Source organism: Barbatula barbatula (genome assembly GCF_947034865.1).
Source record: "Barbatula barbatula genome assembly, chromosome: 20".
In the NCBI taxonomy this organism is placed as follows: domain Eukaryota; kingdom Metazoa; phylum Chordata; class Actinopteri; order Cypriniformes; family Nemacheilidae; genus Barbatula; species Barbatula barbatula.
In genome coordinates, this window is record NC_136783.1 from 16,649,605 (window position 1) to 16,669,299 (window position 19,695).

At 38.1% G+C, this 19,695-nt stretch overlaps 1 protein-coding gene across 1 annotated transcript; it reads left to right on the top strand.

Moving 5' to 3' along the window:
* Positions 1 to 1,334: 1,334 nt before the first annotated feature.
* Positions 1,335 to 19,313, top strand: egln1b (egl-9 family hypoxia-inducible factor 1b). The gene is made up of 5 exons (XM_079483366.1): positions 1,335 to 2,383; positions 15,589 to 15,708; positions 17,242 to 17,378; positions 17,503 to 17,570; positions 18,530 to 19,313. Exons 1-5 carry the CDS (start codon positions 1,640 to 1,642, stop codon positions 18,583 to 18,585), a joined length of 1,125 nt encoding a protein of 374 aa, XP_079339492.1. The 5' UTR covers positions 1,335 to 1,639; the 3' UTR covers positions 18,586 to 19,313.
* Positions 19,314 to 19,695: the final 382 nt, after the last annotated feature.

Genomic DNA, 19,695 nt, shown 5'->3' on the forward strand with positions numbered 1-19,695 from the left:
GGGATTCTTCAGGAAATTTGATACTCTCTCAAAATCCATTTACATAAACATAAACCTTATGGAGTGGAACATTTAAAGGGATACGTCACCCAAAAATGTAAATTCTGTCATCATTTAACTCACCTTCGAGTTGTTCAGAATCTGTATCAATTTCTTTGTTCTGATAAACACAGAGAAATATTTTGGAAGAATGCTTATAACCAGACAGATTTTGCCCCCCATTGACTAGTTGGTTAAATGTGCCCCAGAACTGTTTGCTGTCCTACATTCTTCAAAATGTCTTCTTTGGTGTTCAACGGAACAAAAAAACAAAACAAATGATAAAGTAATTGTTCCAACTACGGGATTCAAGGGGGGCAAGAACTGTTTGGTTATAAGCATTCTTTCAAATATCTTTCTCTGTGTTCATCAGAGCAATGAAATGTATACAGATTCGGTAAGTAGCCTAAATGATGACATTATTTTCATTTTCGGGGTAACCTATCCCTTTAATGTTAGTAGAGAATTTTGTTTTGAGAAGGAAATGGTTAATAAATGGCTGCAGAAATGTGGATATTACAATATTTTAAAGCTTTACAATTTTTCATGGTCCTGTCTTGTGTAGCCATTTATTTCTAGTCTATAGTCTTGTGACGGTGTGCATTTGTCTTTTAGGTTGCATTGTTTGCCATATGGTTAGCTAACCCTGAATGCTATACTTCATGAGTTACTTTCATGTTACATGTTCATGTGTTTTGTCAAATGTTGTTATAATAAGTTATTCATGCTGCCAGGGTTGAAATGATTATTTTATCAGTCAGTTTTTTTTGGATAAGCTTTTCAGACTTGAGATGCAAATGATGTGCTATGTTATTATCTTCTATATTATATAGGCTATATTCTCTACGTTCACTACTTTTTTAAACCTGGAATAGCTCCATTCAAATAAACGTATATAGTCTTGATACGTTTTCATCATGTCAGGACAGGCTTCGTGCTCAGTGTATGGATGCACATGGGTGGCCTTTGTTTTCTGTTACTCTACAATGGTTGTCAAGTGTTCATGCAATTCTATCAAACTAAGTGGGCGATTAATGGCAGATTAAGAGTTTACATACATTTATATGAGTGATAACAACTTCACTTGTATTTCTGTAGAACCATTCAGGTATTATTTTACCCTAATACGACATTTTAGGAGTGTATTTGTGCTTATTGTACTATTGTCTTTATACCAAACAGGTCTTCAGCAAAGTATTTTCCGTCCTTGTTTATTTTCTGCAATCCAGATTCGCCGGACAACGTTGCACACGTGAGTCATGCCTACGGTACGGTTGAGCGAGCCGCAAGTGCGCATGCGCGAGTGGTTGACGTGCGCTGAGCTCAGAAGAAAAGGAACGGCCGGCGCCATGCGCTTTCATCAAGAGCCACGATTTGAGCCGATACCTCGCAAGTGTCAAAATATAGATGCCACGGGAATGTAAGAGCGTCACATTTCCTTCTGTCAAGTCCGGCGAGAAACCCGGCAGTAGAGACTGGAATGAACCTACGCGGAGGAGGTACGGTGACAGCGTTAATTTCAATTTCGGTTGTTGTGGTAAAGTTGCCGGTGTTACTGTAAACGGTCGCATTATAACATGGACATGAAGAGCGCGTAAACATGGAAGGAAAGTCGAGCGAGAGCCTGGAGAGAGAACGGCAGTATTGCGAGCTTTGCGGGAAAATGGAGAACCTTATGAAGTGCGGTGGGTGTCGCAGCTCGTTCTACTGCAGTAAAGAGCACCAGAAACAAGACTGGAAGAAACACAAGCATTTGTGCAAAAAGGCCGACAAGCAGCAACAACAGCAGCAACAGCAGCAGCAGGCTGACCCCGCGAAACCGCGAGCCAAAGAAAGCGACGCGGTACAAAGTAGCACTTCCGAACATTCGAAACAATGTTGCACTTCTCAAAGTAACTCCGCCGCCGTCACCTCAGCCGGCAAAAGTGAGAGAGATTTTATCAAGTCCGCCACCGGTTCGGATTCTCCGTCTGATGCCAAACCGGACACCTCGAAGCCCAATGGACAGACGAGGTCATCTCCTCAGAAACTGGCTCTGGACTACATCGTGCCATGTATGAACAAACACGGCATCTGCGTGGTGGACAACTTCCTCGGAGACGAGATCGGAAGCAGCATTCTGGAGGATGTCAGAGCCCTGTACCTGAGGGTAGATTTTACGGATGGACAGCTGGTCAGTCAGAGGAGCGATTCGTCCAAGGACATACGGGGGGACAAGATTACCTGGGTGGAAGGGAAGGAGCCGGGCTGTGAGCGCATAGGGTTTCTCATGAGCCGCATGGACGATCTGATACGACACTGTAACGGTAAACTGGACAACTACAGGATCAATGGAAGAACGAAGGTAAGAGACACTGAGAGGCAGAGCTGTCATTAGATCGTGAGGGCGTATGAGACAGTATGAAAGTTTTGTGATGGTTTTTCTTTTAATGTTGGAAAAGATGTTGCACGACAGCCATGATAAGACTTCCAAGGAGGGTTTGACGTGAGTCATCAGGTTAACTCGTTTTTTGTGAACAGGTTAGGTTTACAATTATGGAAGGTAAATCCTGCCAAATGTGAATAAATAAATGAAACTGTGAAAATGAAAAGCAAGTTAACAATTTCATTATACATAATTGCGTGCACAATATGTGCCAAAATGCAAGGATTTTATTTTCATTTTTACACTGACAATGGGTTGTTCCTGTCAAATTGAAAAATAAAGTGCAATTGGTGATTTGACATTTCATTCTCACTAAAAAATAATTTTCTCATATCGCTCGTGTTTGACTAAGCTGATATAATAGTATTAGTATTTATTTCAACAGTGCTAAACACATTAGCACTCTTCTGACTTGACTTCTTTTTTTAGGCTGCTAGCGTTTGTTTCACATTATAATCCTATGGAGTAAACCGTGTTTTCAAACAATGTCCTGAGCACTTTTTTAAACGCCAGCGCCGACGTCTTTTTCTGCAGCTCAGAGCTCTTTCGAGGTTGAAAAAAGTTCGACTTTTCTAACCTATGTCAAGCTGATTTTTCACAGCTAACCAATCACAGAGAACTGTTGTTTCCATAACCACATGCGAGGAAAGTGATTGGTCGAGAAGGCCCAAACTCAAAAAGAATTTATGGCGGCCGAAACGCCCTTTGGAGCATAGTTTACTATAAATGTAAGTTTCATTTTCACGTTCAACAACTTTTGATCGCATTTCTAGCGATAAAAAAGTATTGTAGTTTTTAAATATGTGATAAGTTATTGCAAAGACGCTCTCTGTTTATAATTCTAATATACTTCTGTTACGCTGCGGTTTCTGTTTTTCTGGGCTGCCTTCGTGCACATACGCTGCCTCCTAGGTCATGGCGTTTGGCTCCTTTGTTTTTATTAAACTTAGTCTTTTTCGGCGGGGATAAAAGTTACAAGGATTCTTCTCCTTCTGCCATCCAGCACACAGGTGACTCCCACTCACTGACTGCTTGCACCAACCGGAGGGAGAGGGGCCACGTGACCCGTACACTCTGCTCTTACACATAACCTGAGGGAATCCTGCACTTTCCGTGTTCGGGACGAGTAAAAAAACTGCACATACCACATTTTTTTAAACAGCGACTTTTCAAAACCGTGGTATACCTTGAAACCGGTAATCAGCCCATGCCTAATTTTGCATCGTTTAATTAATTAATTAAAATTTGGCATGATTTACCTTCCATTTAAACTGAGATCCTTGCTGCTTCACATGTGGAGAGGCCTGACCTTTGATCCTCAGGTGAAGCAGACAGTGTTGGGGAGGCTGTGTTAAAATTGTAGTTAGATAAGCTACAAGCTACTCATGAATAAAAGTAGTTAAGTTACAGCTTAGCTACCCATCCGAAAAAATAGTAAGCTGCACTACACGTTACTATAAAACAGTTGCTTGCTTCTTTGAACCTAAGTTTTTAACCTTATGTAATGAAAGTAATAAATAAACAGTACAATGATAATTACATTGTTTTAAACGTCTCTATTTATTTAAAACATTAGTCAATAACACGTCTATCACATAAATAAAAACTACAGGAGTGTAAAATGTATTATAGCAAACTGTATAGTAAATTTCCTAGATACAGTACCGTTTTTTAACTTGAGTAAATATTCAAATTAACCATATAATTTATAGAGTGAATGAAATTACTATAGCTAGATACTACAGAATAACACTATATGTTAATAGAGTGTGATATTCTACAGCTGTTATTTACTATAATTTACTTTGGTAAATACTAAAGTGTACTATATATTTTTTTATATATACTATATATTTTCATATATAATAATACTTGCGCAAAGCAGGCTATTGCGAAACACTATAAATGCGGTGCTTTTTTGGATGCCTGCTTTTTGTGAAACAGGAATTAGGAGGAATTTACTCGGCAAATGCGTTTCCATCTTCTATTATTCGAATTAACCCTTTTTTCACAAAAATGACAAACCATCTCAAGCGGTTAGGTTTTTGCCAATAAAGGGATTTTAATTTAAAATTTGGCGTTTCCATCCCTCATTTCTGCTCCGAATAAAACCATAGTGATGGAAACCCACTTAGTGAATCGTAAAGCTGCAATACATAGTAACTGGCAGTAGATGGCCACTTTAGTTTGTAATACAGTAAGAAGAAGAATACTTAGAGCAAAACAGAATGCGCCACACTGCTATTTTCTTAAAAAAATGGATTAAAAAATGAACTACTGCAGAAGCTCGACTGTTTTAAAAATAGTGAAGCACTGGATGCAGAGATGTGTCCTTAACTGTGGTCAAGCTGGTGTGTGTGCATAAAAACCTTACAAGCCCCAACATTTTAGTCCTTTGAGTGATCACAGATTTGTAAATAACTAAATACATTCCAAATAGTTGGTATTGGTTTTCTTCATACTGCAGACAAAGCAGTGAGGGTAAGAGTATGAGTATGTCTTCACTGACAAGAGGTGAAGTGGTGTTCATTTGTCACCATGCATTTGTCATAGATGGAGCTACCAGTATCTGTACCTTTATCTTTAATGTGTGTCACCAGAATTTCACAAAACTGAATTGGTTGGGGACACTGAAATCTTTTGACCGAAACCCTGCTGTCTCTCATATTAAACTCTGAATAAACAGTAGCACGCTCAGGTCTCTCCCCTACATTTTTCTATTGTTCTTGAACTTGCTGCACTCACAAATAATGTCAGGCTGACCGTTTTTGTTAAATAACAGGAGCTTCCTGTGGAGCCACAGCCAATGTTACTGATAGTGTCTTTGAGTTACCCACAACCAGCATGGCTCTCATGTTTCTCCAGGTCAGGGATAACGCCTACGAACACTAGCTGCTGTAGGGTGTACTCGACGTTTGTGAAAACCGTTAACTTCTCTTTATAACTGTAAACATACACACAGACCCTGTGGAAAATGTGATACATTTTGCTTGTGCAAGTGTAATGTTATGTGCAGGTTAGGCAAGAAAAGGCATAATTTCCTTAATGCTGTTGCCTGATGTGCATGTTTGTGTGTTTTAAGTCACTTAGTATGGTTGGGGGTCGCTGTATGTCTTTATGGCCATAGGCATGTGAAGTAGATAAAGCTTATATGAAAACTTGTTGAAAGTCTCCTAATTTAGAGCACTCTTGATAGAAAATCCTTTTTCAAGATTGATGGGTCCTTAGAAGCCATGCACAACCTTTCATTTTTATTTAGATCACATTTCACTCTCCCCTCCCCACACAGACATAACCGTTCAGTCACGTACACATACATTAGTCTCGATTAATTTAGTATTATAAAAGAGAAACATTATTGAAACTATTTTAATGGTAGTACATTTTTTGTGCCACCTTTTTTTGAATATGCATAGATAACTGCAAGCATTTGTAAGAATGACAATATCTGAATGTGTAAGGCTATAGTAGGGGTGTTTTAGAAAGATATATTTTAACACCAAATAAATAGCACACTTTTCAAATTAAATATCAAAACAAAAATTATTGAGAAGAACAGATATATTGTGAATATTGTTAGAACAGAATATTGTAAGAACAGATTGATGTACATTAGTGGCCAAAAGTGATGTCTGGAGGAAACATTTGCTCTTTATGCCCTCTCAGGTTACATTAAACCATGTGTGTGGTTATAAAGAGACAAGAGCCAGATTTACTAACTGCTTGCGGCAGCACAAACACCTCTTTTTGCATAAAAAAACCTACTGTCTTTGTTTACTAGAGACACAGTAAAAATGTTTTACTGAAAAGGCTTGGACAGAGCTGGTTTTCCGAATGACCTTATTGCATATGCATTTGTAGTAGTTTCCTCTTCAGACGCAAACTTTATAGGAGGAGAGTATTTAAATGAAAAACGCAGGGTGATTTACGAAGGTTTGCACTTGCCATTGTACTGAACTTAGCGGTTTTATTTAACATTTATAAGCCCCCAAAAAAGCTTGTTTTAACGGAATAGTTCACCCAAAAATCCACTGACTTGACCATATTAATTTGTATTTAAAGGGGTCATATGACATGGCTAAAATGAATATAATCGTTTGTTTTAGATGTAATGCAATCTGTATACACGATTTAAGGTTAAAAAACGCTGTATTTTTCACATACTGTGCATGTTTGTATCTCCTCTTGGCTCCGCCTCTCTGAAACGTGCAGATTTTTTACAAAGCTCATTTGTGGGGGTGTGGTTACACGAGGTGTTTCAGGCAGGTCTGTGTGAGCATTCACTTCTACATAGAATGCATCTTTTGTTCTGACACTTTAATCTTTGGAATTTTTCGTGTCTTATACATGCATGGGCGATTTATAACACACCAAAGACACAAAAAAACGCGTATTCGCGCCATTGTTAAATGAAATTGGGATATAGCTCATACATTTAAGCTCAAAGAAAAGGTATTTCCAAAATGTTATTTTACAACAAACAGGATGTTGTAGTGTGAATACCAGAAAGCATCACAGAAGATGATAGAACTTCCTGTGGCCGCAGTTTGTTTTAATGTCTTTGTGGTGGTTACAGATGTCCACTAGGATAATTCAGGATACCCAGCAGGTGTATAACATGAAATCAGCTGGAGGGCAGAGTCTGTTACATAATACACAATGAACGGATAAAATGTTTATGTCCTGTACTGATATAAAACTATAAAGGTGCTTTTGTTGTATAATGTTTTTATTTTAGTTCAGGATCAGAGATGCTGTATATATCTGGACATTAGCGAGGACAGGAGATTACAGGAGAAAACGACGAGACTAAAGGAAATGAAGAGGGAAATAAACTAGGGATGCACCGAAATGAAAATTGTTGGCCGAAGCCGAATAAAAACTAAACCCTTGGCCGAATACCGAACATGGCTTTTTGTATTTCTTCAATTTTTTAGCCAATTGTTTCACTATTGCATGAACTAAATGGTTAAAATGTGATTTTTTTCCTTTTGTCTTGCTTTTCAATAATACAATATAACTTAAAATAAAATTGAGCACTATCCCTTCTTATTAGGGCTATAACTGACTGCTGAAAGAATGAACTGTACGGTATACAACAAAACACTTCATTAAAAAGTGTTATTCAACATTATAAGATAAAAATACGAATAAACAAAAACGGTTGGATTATTATAGGCTACACTGCAAAATCGTTTAAAGTAAATTTTGATTGACAACCATTTGAGTTCATGTCTCTCCTCCAAACTCCGCCCACAAAAGCTGACTGTTCTCTCAGAAAGTGCACTCGTGGCCGGGATGAACAAACATACTTTGACAAGTTGTTTAGTACAGGGAACTGTGTGCATGTGACCATTGTATGATGTCAAAGGATGTTGCATGCAGCAAGGCTACTGTCAGATTGCACGGTTCAGTTACTATAAAGATGCTTTCATTCAGAAATTTACTCCGACGAGGCAAGTTCCTTGCTGTCTCTCTCCGACACTGAAAAATGCTCCACACTGCCAACACGTTTGCTGCATTAATAAAGCATGTGCATGCTTCTCTCTCTGTGCGGGTTGCTGCTTGATCAAATCACACGTCAAATTTATTCGGCCATTTTCACGAACATGCTTTTTTTCGGTTGTCAAACATTCAGGTCATCCCTAAAATAAACAACCATGAGATAAATTAAATATGATGTTTATTATTTTAGAATGACAGAACATACCTAGACTTTTTACTTAGGTTTTTCTAAAGTTATTTTAAGGTATTTTCATTGGTTTATAAATAAGGTTGGTTATCGTTTGAATTTTATTGATTCTGATTCTGCTTATCAATTTTGATTCTTATCGATTCCCAGTTTCGTTTCCACACAGTTGGAATAAAACATTTATATATCAACCTGGGCTGCGTAACCCATAAGCATCCTAACCTAAGTTGATCTAGAACCATTGTCTTTAATAGAGCTATGATTAATGTAAGCTTACAATACTTTTGGGAAAAGCAGCCCTGTATGGTCAATTACCTTCTTATTGACTGGTTGGCAAAAAAGCCCTGTTTTATGTATATATATACACATAGCAAATATGTTTTTTCTGACTATTACAATTTGTATAACTATAGTTTAACTACATAATGGTTAAACTGTTGTTACTATAATAAACTATTGTACATTTGGGGTTCCTTTGCTTTACTGTACTATGCTTACTATAGTACAACTATGGTTCATTTTCATAAAGGATTTTATTGAGACATCAGCAGAGTTTCTGAAAATATGAACACAGGAATTGTTAAGAGGAATGGAAATTTTAAGTTCGTTTTTTTCCGATATGTATATTTTGGCCCATAACGATTGACCCATAATGCACACATTTATGCATTTGGCAGACGCTTTTATCCAAAGCTACTTACATTGCATTATACAATAAAATGTTTTCACAATCCCTAGGATTGAACCCATTACCTTGGCATTGCTAGTGCCATGCTCTTACCACTGAGCTACAGGAAAGCTTATATAATATAAATGTAGGAACATTTGGGAGTTGTAGTTTCTTAATTGTATTGTATTTAAATGGGCTATGGGTTTAGATCGGGTCAGATCAGACTAATTAAATAGACTAATTTCCGGTTGCAAATGCGACTAAAATGGTCGTAGTTTAGAGCCCAGATTTTGAATTTAAACAATTCTGCTCAACACTGGAACAGGACAGGTGAACAAAAGGAACGTAATGACATGACTTTAGTGAGCATATGAAACATTTCATACTTATTCATTTTTTGATCAGATTTTTTTATTCGTTCTTTTGTGGTTTTTAATAGTTTCAGCCACACTGATCACTTACTGTCTATATAGTGGTTGCAATATAATTAGCCTATGTGTTGTCTATTTGTTGTATTTTCTTACTACAGGAGCTTTTTCTATTTTATCACATTTAACTGTAATCTTAAAGGAGTGGTGCAACGGTGTGTCATGCATTCCGACTTCTTTACAATGTTAAACATTGTTTTCTCATGCTTAACCTGGTCAACTTGTCAAAAGACTAGTTGGATGTATTACGAAGTGTTTCTGTGTTCGATACACTTCCCATTGTTCGTACAGTTTTCTTAAAAAAAAAACTAGAACATTAAAAAACGTTAAGTTACGACTTTCTTAGTCCCTTATTGGACAATTCTCCCTGAAAAGCACGCCCATGCATCCACCATGGAGAGTGGGAGAAGGAGCATGCGCACAAGTCACTTTCACTTGTTTTTTGATGAGATGGAGCGGCGGTCCCAGGGCTAAAAGATGTTGTACTTGTACCGCATGCGGGCCCACGAGGAGCCCTGGCTAGGTCGATCTGAGGACCTCGCTAAACCATCCGATCGGTAGTAGCGACGGGCGGTGTGTACAAAGAGCAGGGACTTAATCAACGCGTGCTTGTGACCCGTGCCTAATGGGAATTCCTCGTTCTTGGGAAACGGTTGCAATCCCCGGTTTCGATCACGAGTGGGGTTCAGCGGGTTCCGCCCATTGTGGCACACCTGCAGCCCCGGACATCTAAGGGTTTTCTTGGCAATGTGTCTCTCTTTTAAGATCTCTCTTAAGGATATTTGAAGGTGCGATACTATTCTGTAAGTACTCAAGATTAACATGAGATATACAGAAACTGTCTGAGATATGGCCACTTTAAAAAATAATTTCTTTTCACTTTTATTAAGCTATTAGAATTAAGTTCTGAAATTGGCAGTCGTAATTAGCTACATATACACATAGCCTATATCTTTTTATAGGTCTCACAAATGTTTTGTGTACTATTACTATTTTCTGTTAATGCTCCAGAGTTTATGCTGCCTGGCTGTGAGAGCAAAGAACACAAGCAAATGAAGTGAACTGACATGTAATCAAGTTTACATGACATTGCCCAAGATACAATAACACTGGATCAGAGCAACTCTCCGAGCTGCAGCTCATTCGGTTCGGAGAGCCCTGCCACTCGGGGCGGGCGCTTAGGCAGATTTCATTGTGTCCTTATTGACGCATGGCTGTTTTTCATGACCTTATATGTCAGGAAAGCTAAAGCTTGCGTGCCACCAACAGAGGTCTTTTGAGTTTGTTTGTCACTGGAGTGTGGGTGAGAAAATCTGATGTTTAAAACACCTGTAGCACGTTCTTACATAAAACGCATTGTAAGTGTAAACACACATGCGTGTAATGAACTACTACAACAAAGCATTTCACACCTTTTGGTTCTCCAGTGCACACGTGATGTTTTATAGGTTTTGGATTGTATGCTCTGTAAGTTGATTGTTGTTTCTGTACATGCTTTTAAGGAAGCAGACGTTAAATCTCAGTGAAAGCAGCTGAGCGTGTCTCTCAATGCTGCAGTGAGGTCTAAGTCAGCAGTGGCACGCTTTGCACGTAGCTCAACTATTAGAATGCAGTCTTGTCTGGCTAAAGTCCAGCAGCGGTTAATATCAGCCAGGCATTGCCTACTGTACAATACAGCTGTGTGTCAGGCCATATGTGGCACACACTCATAAATGGGGAAGACATGTTAAAACCCCAAGATTGTGTCTTTTGGGAAAATACAAGAAATCAAACTGTTTTGGAGTCAAATCCAACAATTAAAGTTGGATTAAATAAATAAAAACAATAAAAACAGGATGCTTCTTTTACAAACTGTGGGTGTCTGTGTATTCTCGCGAAGACAACCTATATGTTACCTACACTTTGAGCTAGAACCATTTGAAATGTTAAAGTGTGAGTTCTGTCAGTATTTATTAACTGTTATGTCATTCAAAATCTATATATGATTCTTTCTTCAGTGCAAGTCTTGTTACGTTCGCCGGTTCCCGCCTCCTTTCTTCCTTTAATGGATCTGAAAAATCTTTATGGATTTTTGTTGAACACAAAAGAAAATATATTTTCTTTGTAGGATGTAGGAAAACAAACTTTTGACTACTTTGTATTTTTTCCTACTATGGTAGTCAATGGTGGCTATGAACTGTTTTGTTACAAGCATTCTTTAAATATCTTCCTCTGTGTTCACTGGAACGAAGTAAAAATAAAATACAGATCTGAAACAACTCGAGGATGAGTAAATTTGAGTTTTTATTTTTGTGTGAACGGTCTCTTAAACATTTACTAGTACTGTCGACTAACGGAATGTAAAAACCTTTGACTTCGAATTTTAAACCAGTGACCTCTTATATACAGTAACTGACAAGTCCTATGAAAAGGTGGATAGCGAATGGAGCTGTTGCACACCCAGCGTCACACACCGACATACACATGCACTCACTGAGGCTCTGATTGAAATGGTCTTTATGCTGGTGGATTGTGACATCCCTTAAACTCCCCCATCACCCCCGCCCCTTCACGGATGTTTGAAAGCGATGATGGCAAAGTGGCGACATGGCATCCTGATGCAAAACCCACTACCTGGCCCCCACCCACCTCTGCCCGCCCGTTTGTTTTGTCAACCCAGCATGCCCTGTGCTCCATTCCCTCTCTGACGCATTTGGCTCTCATGCTCACACCCACCTGAATGATTGAAAGGCCGTTGAGCGATTTCATCCTTATCTTTTGCTGGCCCATTCACGTGGAGGGCACACGGTTTGCGTCAATGCCCTCAGCTCGCTTTTTTGTTCTGGCTTGTCTCTGGTTTTCCTCCGTGTTTCTGCTTCTCCATCTGGCTAAAGCATGTGCTCGCTCACCCTTCGTCCTTTGTTTACGTTGTCTGTTGCTTTTGCACCTGCCGCCAGGAAAACAGTTCAGTTCAGATGTCGTCACATGTATTCTGGTCTGTTGTGCGTTGCGTGCCATTGCAGGCTGCAGGTCTTGGCTGAAAACATTACAATGAAATCCTATTGTCTGTGTGTGTAGGTTTTTGTTTTCCATGTTTTCAGTTATTTTCTTGTCTCTAATCAAAAAAATGTATAACACCTGGTTAACATTTTGTGTATTTTACTTCAAAATTTAAGGTTACACTACAGCAAGGTTGTATTTGTTAAAGCCCCAGTGAAATTAATATGAAAGTTTTTTTTCCTCTTATTTAAAATATGATAGCCTTAAGGACGTCGTCAATAACCTGATATGCTCTAACGTGCTGATAAAATTCCCATTTATAAGATACAAGCGTTCAAAACTGACAGTCTGGCACGTGCCCTCAAAGAAATCTAGAAATTCCATGACATCATGCTCCACTTCAGCCTCTCGTCAAACATTCCACATTTGGTGGAATGAAGTACCAGCCTACACCCGAACTGCAGCATCATTTTAGTACTGTATCTAAGGACACTTTTTGAGTATCTGTACTATAATCAATTATAATTTTTTTCTGGAAACTTTCTTATTGTACTTTCGCTACATTTGAATGACAAATATCTCACTTTTCATGTCACACCAAAAAAACCGATTTCCTTGGCCAACAGTCCCATCCCACGTTGGGGAGAGACTACTTTCAGCTGCTTCTAATATGACACACCTGAAACAACTCATAAGCCTTGGTGTGTTAATTGGCCTCAGTTGTGTTAACTTTTCCCATCTCTGATAATTAATTATAAGCCAAAGATCTAATTAAACTGTTTATCCGATTAATCGATAAATAATCGTCCAACTAATCGATTTTCAAAATAAGTTGCAGCCCTACCGTTTAGCGTGTTGACAAAATGTTATATGCTCTTCTACTAAGAAGTAAGTTGCTTCGGATAAAAGCGTCTGCCATATAAATAAATGTAAATCTCATAAATAAATGTAATTTATTATTATTTGTGTTAGTTCATGGTGCATTAACTAATGTTAACAGTTACAATGTTTGATTTAAACAATGTATTATTAAATACCGAAATTTAGTCTTATAAACGCTTCATTGTTAATTCATGGTAGTTAATCCTAATGTTAGTTGTTAACAAATAAAACTTATGGTTAAGTTTTAACATAATTTTTAAGTAATTTGTGTCTGTCTAACAAAAATGTCTTTTTTTTGTGTAGTTCTTCAGTATAGAGACATTTTTGTGGCTGCAATTGTGCTTTAAATATATATATTTTTTAAAGAAGCCAAGATGCAAATGGTCATTGAAAATGGCTGATGAGCAAAACAGTGAAGGATAACAATAGTGTTCGTCATCTGTCTAGCTGACCCTGGCGTGGCCTTTTTCTGACCCTCACATTCCTGTTCTTCCACTTGAGCAGAGTGATTTATAGTTGGCCACACCCCAGCAAAGCTAACTGGCGTGCGTTGGCTTTCAGAGCCATTCCCAGCATGTGTTGCCCTCATTTGCCGTCTCTTCTCTTGGAACGATGATGCTCTTTCTCAGGAAATCGAATATGAAATTCTAGGCCTCAGGAAATTAGCTGGAGAAGAGGGATGTTAAAAAGGTTTTGAACGCACCAAATGTTTAAATACCTCTTGCAGAAGCTGCAGGATGTCATCATGTTTTAAAAAATATATCTTATGCATTGATTTGTTTTTTGAAAACATCTTGTTTGTAAAATTAGGAGAGAAGGTGGAAGAAATCATTGCAAGTTCACTATTAGAAACTAAAGAAGAACTTGTTTTTCCATCTATAAAAATACTTTTACCTCCCACAGATAAGGCCAACACGTGCACACACGTACACAAACTGAGCGCAAGTGGAAAACATGCTGTATTTTGTGTCCCTGGGGAGGTTGTCTCTGTCCCTTTGACATGCTGTTCAGTTAAGGGTTAGACGTTTAGGTTAAGGACTAAAAGTTCCCTAACGTGTTAGGAGTGCATGAAAATAGAGCGTAAGGTCGTGTTCTATAAGTGAAGTGTTCTGATTTTAGAGCCTACGTGCAGAAGTGGGTGAAAAATGAGGGTAAATACAAGTTCCCAGAGGGGTCGATATCAGAGAGCCGCTTTGACTCTGTTGTTTTGTACAGTTTGCAGAAACACGACTCTGGTGCAAAGGTTTCTGTGAAGTGTTTTGCTGGGTGCTGATGCTTATTTGAGTTGTTTTGTTGATAATTCAAAGGTGAAGGTTAGCTAAGTCACAACCTTGTTTAGAGTTTGACACGTTAGCACCTAGAAGAATATGCCGTACGTCTTCTAAAGTTATTTTTAAAGTTCTAATTACAAGGACGTGCATGATCTTTTCCCTATAGTCAACCAGGTCATGTCTTGAGATGATGGATTTGCTTCTATCTTTTTTACCCTTTGTTACAGTTCACTGCTAAAATGAAGGTTGTGTTTATGTGCTAAAATATATTGCACTTCTATTTTTGACTTGTCCATTAACACTTTCCATGTTAATGCCGAAACGAAAATAAGAGCCAGACGAAGAGTGGGGAAGGACAAACCTCAGTAGAGGAAAGACTACAGCAATGGCTTCATTGTTCCCCAAGCATTATAACCCAGATTCAACAAGATTAAAAGATGAAATCAACAGAGGGCTGAGAATATCACAGTTATCACCTACTGGATTTTTTTCACTTGGATTTATGTAGTTGTGCTCTGTGGTATGTACAAAGTCGCAGTGGAATCCAGTATGCTTGTGTGTCACTGTTTTACTGGAAAGTGCATCACAAAGCATATAGAGTATCAGGCTCATGACGATCATGTCTTAATTTTTATTACCTCTTCAGCCAAAAAATTTATTATTTTTACAACTTTTTAAAAAATCTAATGATGCTGAATTTCGGTAGGAAATGTGCAAAATATCTTCATAGAACATGATCTTTACTTAATATCCTAATGATATGACCCATACAATGTTTTGTTGGTACTTATGACAGTTTTTTTGGTTCAGGTCAGGGTCACATTTGTCCCTGGGTTTTGCAAATATCTAACCAATAAAAAGTATTAAAAAGTGCTTGTCAGCTTTGACAACACAGTATTTAATTGTTTAAAAAGTGTGTTTTTCCATTTCCTAAAAAAACAGTGAATTTAAAAGTTTCAGAAAGGCCCTGATGATATATTATATGTGACCCTTTCATTCATCTGGCTTGATACTGCACTAACCCTAACACAAATGGAATGTCAAAAGTTTATATTTTACCTTTTAAAAAAGTCACAAAGGAATGAGTTGGTGAGAGTGAATCTTAAGGGCACATCTGCACCACAGCAGGAGTCTGTCATCATGTGTCCTTATTGGCTATTTTAGTCCATTACTAAAGCAACCCGTACTGTTGTTCTTTCCAGGCAATGGTGGCATGTTACCCTGGCAACGGAACAGGGTACGTACGGCATGTGGATAACCCAAACGGAGACGGGAGATGTGTCACTTGCATATATTACCTGAATAAAGACTGGGATGCCAAGGTAGGTGTTTTCTTCATTCTTCAGCATCAATACACAATTTGTTTAAAGTCGCAGTGAACCGGAAGTTGTGATCGTGTTTACTTCCGTATTCTGAAGCATTTCAAAGTGAAGTGATGAGAAAAGGTTGTGGGCGTGGCTTGTTTTCTTTGCAATTTGATTGGATGTATAAAACAGCCATTGCATTTTGAAGGGGTGGGGTTAACCGATGCCCCGCCCAAGTCGTCTAGCCTATGTCATTTAAGATGGATAGTCACTACATGACGGAAGTGCATTTTCAGATTTTAACTGAAGATTATGATGGCACATACGTTTTATAAAGAGAATGACAATCATTGGTAAGCAATATACTGCAATATTTCAAGACATTTTTTATTTTTTATTTCACTGGTACTTAAAGTGCACCTAACTCAGACATTTTCTATATATCTCATGTTAATCTTGTGTACTTACTGAATAGTATCGCTCCCTTTAAATATCCGCTGAGCGGAAATACTACGTCATACGTCATGAGAAGCATGAGAAGTCAGAATGCATGACATACCGTTGCACCACCCCTTTAAAGTCTTTCTCTGTTTAGTCTTGTAAACAGAGGCCACACAAATTAGTTTATCTGGTGTTATTTTTTCAAACACATGCATGTGGCGGAAGCACCATTTTATCCGTAAAAGCAACACATTTTATCATGCGTTTCTGAATTTGAGCCCATGACCTTGGGACTGCTGTTGACCAGTTGAGATCAAGCTCTACACAACCCAAACCCAATCTGCTGTTCAGCTGTTTGTGGACGTTCTGCATCTGTTGTGGAACAATTTATGTTCAGTAATGTTCCCTGGTGATGTTTAGACCTCTTATAATCAAATTATAGTAGACCTGACACTTACTACCGCTTTACCACCCTAGTCGCCTGCCGCATCTGTGCTCTGCTTCATAGCTCCAGCGCTAGAACATTACGACTGGCTGTGGAAACCATTCAGGGTGTTTGCACGTAAGACATGTGAGTTGGCCAAAAGCAGCGTGATATAGGAACTATAGGAGGGAAGATGTTGTTTGATTACATTACAGACTGAAGGGCAGACTAGATGTAGTTAAGGTGAAACTGCACTTGCTTAAGGAGAGGGCAAGAAAATGCAGTTTAATGATCACTCTCATTATGTAGATACACTCACACATACCTTATCTAGCTTGCTTAAGCAACAAAGGATGCCAGTAATGTCATGGTTTGCCTAGAGTTGTTTTATTACCTTAGACTGAGCTATTTCCGTTTCCATAGACCGCACGTCCCCTTACATGGATTTCGCAATGTTGTTTCTACAGTAGCCCTAAACAGACTGCTTTACATAGTGTGTTTCATAGATATCTTTCTCCAACTGCGAAGAAGCGGAAAGTGACAACATGTTTGTCTTGTGTCAGTTGCCGTAGTGCTTCAAAAGGGAGTGCTGGAGTGAGCAATTTGCAACCTCACCACTAGATGCTGCTTAAATCTCCACATTGTTCTTTTAAGTTAAATTCTCCCACTGTCCCCTCATTATGTAGGGACATGGTGGACTTCTGCGGATCTTTCCAGAGGGAACAGCTCAGTTTGCAGACATTGAGCCCAAGTTTGACAGACTTCTATTCTTCTGGTCAGACAGACGGAACCCGCATGAGGTTCAGCCAGCGTATGAGACCAGGTCAGTGACGATGATAATGACAAATTACTTTCTGTACATTTATTGTAACAGCTGCTTGCACTTCTACACATGTGATTGTGTGTATGCAATGAATGTGATTGATTGTTTTCCGGTCTGTGTGCAGGTATGCCATAACAGTTTGGTATTTTGATGCTGATGAACGAGCCCGAGCTAAAGAGAAATATCTTACAGGTGAGATTAAGCGCACAATGTGCTCAAATATGACTGATGGTTTGTTTATCTTGAATTAAATGTCATCTGTTTGTCTACAGATGTCTGTATAGCGTGTATAGATTTATATTTCATAAACAGTGTCTTGGTCACTTTTTTTTAACTACACTGTATTTTTTCTACATTGTAGTGCATGCCAATTGACAAAATTCACTTATGTTTTGAACATTTTAATATTTTTCAGTTATTTAAATTTAAAATATTAATAATACATAAAATGTCCAATTACTATTAATACCAAATATAAACCATGTTCTCGTCTGTGATGTCTTAAAAATGGAGAAAGGTTCTTGTATACAGCTGCGGAAAAAAAACAGGAGACCACTCCAAATTTTCATTTCAAATCACAATTTCTAGATGTATTGCAATTCCAGTCCAGTCCAAACCTCAGGACTGACATAAAGTCACCCAACAGCAATGTAAAATACTGACAGCGTGACAAGACACATGAAGATTGTGATAAAAATCCAGGTTATCACAGGTTTTTCCTAAATACAACAAATATTACTGTTGTATTGCTTAAAAGTGAATATGAACTATTAGAGGTCTCAAAAAATTTAGAGCATCCTTTCTGTTATTTTGACCTGTTTCTCCAGTTTTCATTTTCTGCAAATATAAACAGTATTTTTATTAGGAATTTAGGAGAAATATTGTCAGTAGTTCACAGAATTAAACCAAAATGATCATTTTCCCTAAACACATACCTTTAAATAATAAATGTCAAAATCAGAAAAACAGTCTCTGAAATGGTCTCTTTTTTTGCAGCTGTATATCACTTCCCGACCCCCAAAGAACAATAAAATAAACAAACAATAAAAATAGTCCTCCAGTCTTTTTTAACTCAAAGCAGAACATTGATTGTATCAAAGAAAGTGAATAATTGGCTTCTAATCACTAACATGACATGATTTGTCTTCTAGGTGCAGGTGAAAAGGGCGTGAAAGTGGAGCTAAACCGACCGTCTGAGCCCAGCTAGTGAACAGGGATTGAATGGAGTGGACAGAATGAACTTCTAGAGTCCTATTGCCTGCTGCTTAGAGAGGAATTGGAAAGAGGAAAAGAAACTCTTTTCTCAGTCCTCCATCTGTAATCTATGGGGCTTCTCATGGGCACTCTGAATGTGGTAGAGCTGTACTGCAGTGAAAGACGTTATATGCTTTGTTTTCTTTATGAAGAATGCTGGCTTATATAGGTTTTGGAAGGACTAAATGAGAAAATCAAAGGAAGTGTGTGTTCGGACTGTTCAGTTCAAGGTTATTTTGAGCTATGAACCCCAAACCCTACAGCTTCTTGACCTGGTCCTCATACATTTTAACTTTGCACATTTATTAATAAAGGTACAGGTTTGTCTGGCAAAGCCGCAAGCTACAATCAAAACACAGTTAAACAAAACCTTTTTCAAGGTTATAAGCTCAGCGAAATGTCCTGTATGTGTTATTGCGCTCATAAGCCACTGTCTTTAATGGATTTGTGATTTTGAATGGTTCTTAATACAGTTTGCAGGGGGCTACATGAGACATGCTTCTTGATCGTGGATTGCACTCGTTGCTTAGTAGCACGGTGTATTGCTGGTTTATCTTTACCAGTAAATAGTAATATGTCTGTTGTTGCAGACGTTATGTCTATGTTACAGCCAAAACTGACACTTCATGTCTGTCTGAAAGCTCTTGAGTTTTAAATAAAAAAGCTGTTTATTTCCAATGCAGTCTGTTTAGTGGAGTGTTATTGGCGCTATCTTATGGCCGGTAATGGTTACTACACAATCGTTTCCTTTTTCAGTATTTTCCCAGTTTCACAGCAGCAAACTAATGAAGATCCACATACTATGTTTGCCATTACAAATTGATATATTGAGTGCGATTAGTTTGAAAAGACTGGAAGATATTTCTTTATAAATGCTTAGGCCTGTAAGTTAATGTGTATACGTGTAAAGTTAGGCTATACTGTTTGAGAACATGGATGCGGATACGTATTATTCACACTCATTCTCATATCACAATCAAATTATTTTAGTTTAATATTTGAATTTAAATATACACAAGTTGTATTTAGCAGCTTTTAACTGTAGATTGTCACATGATCTCCT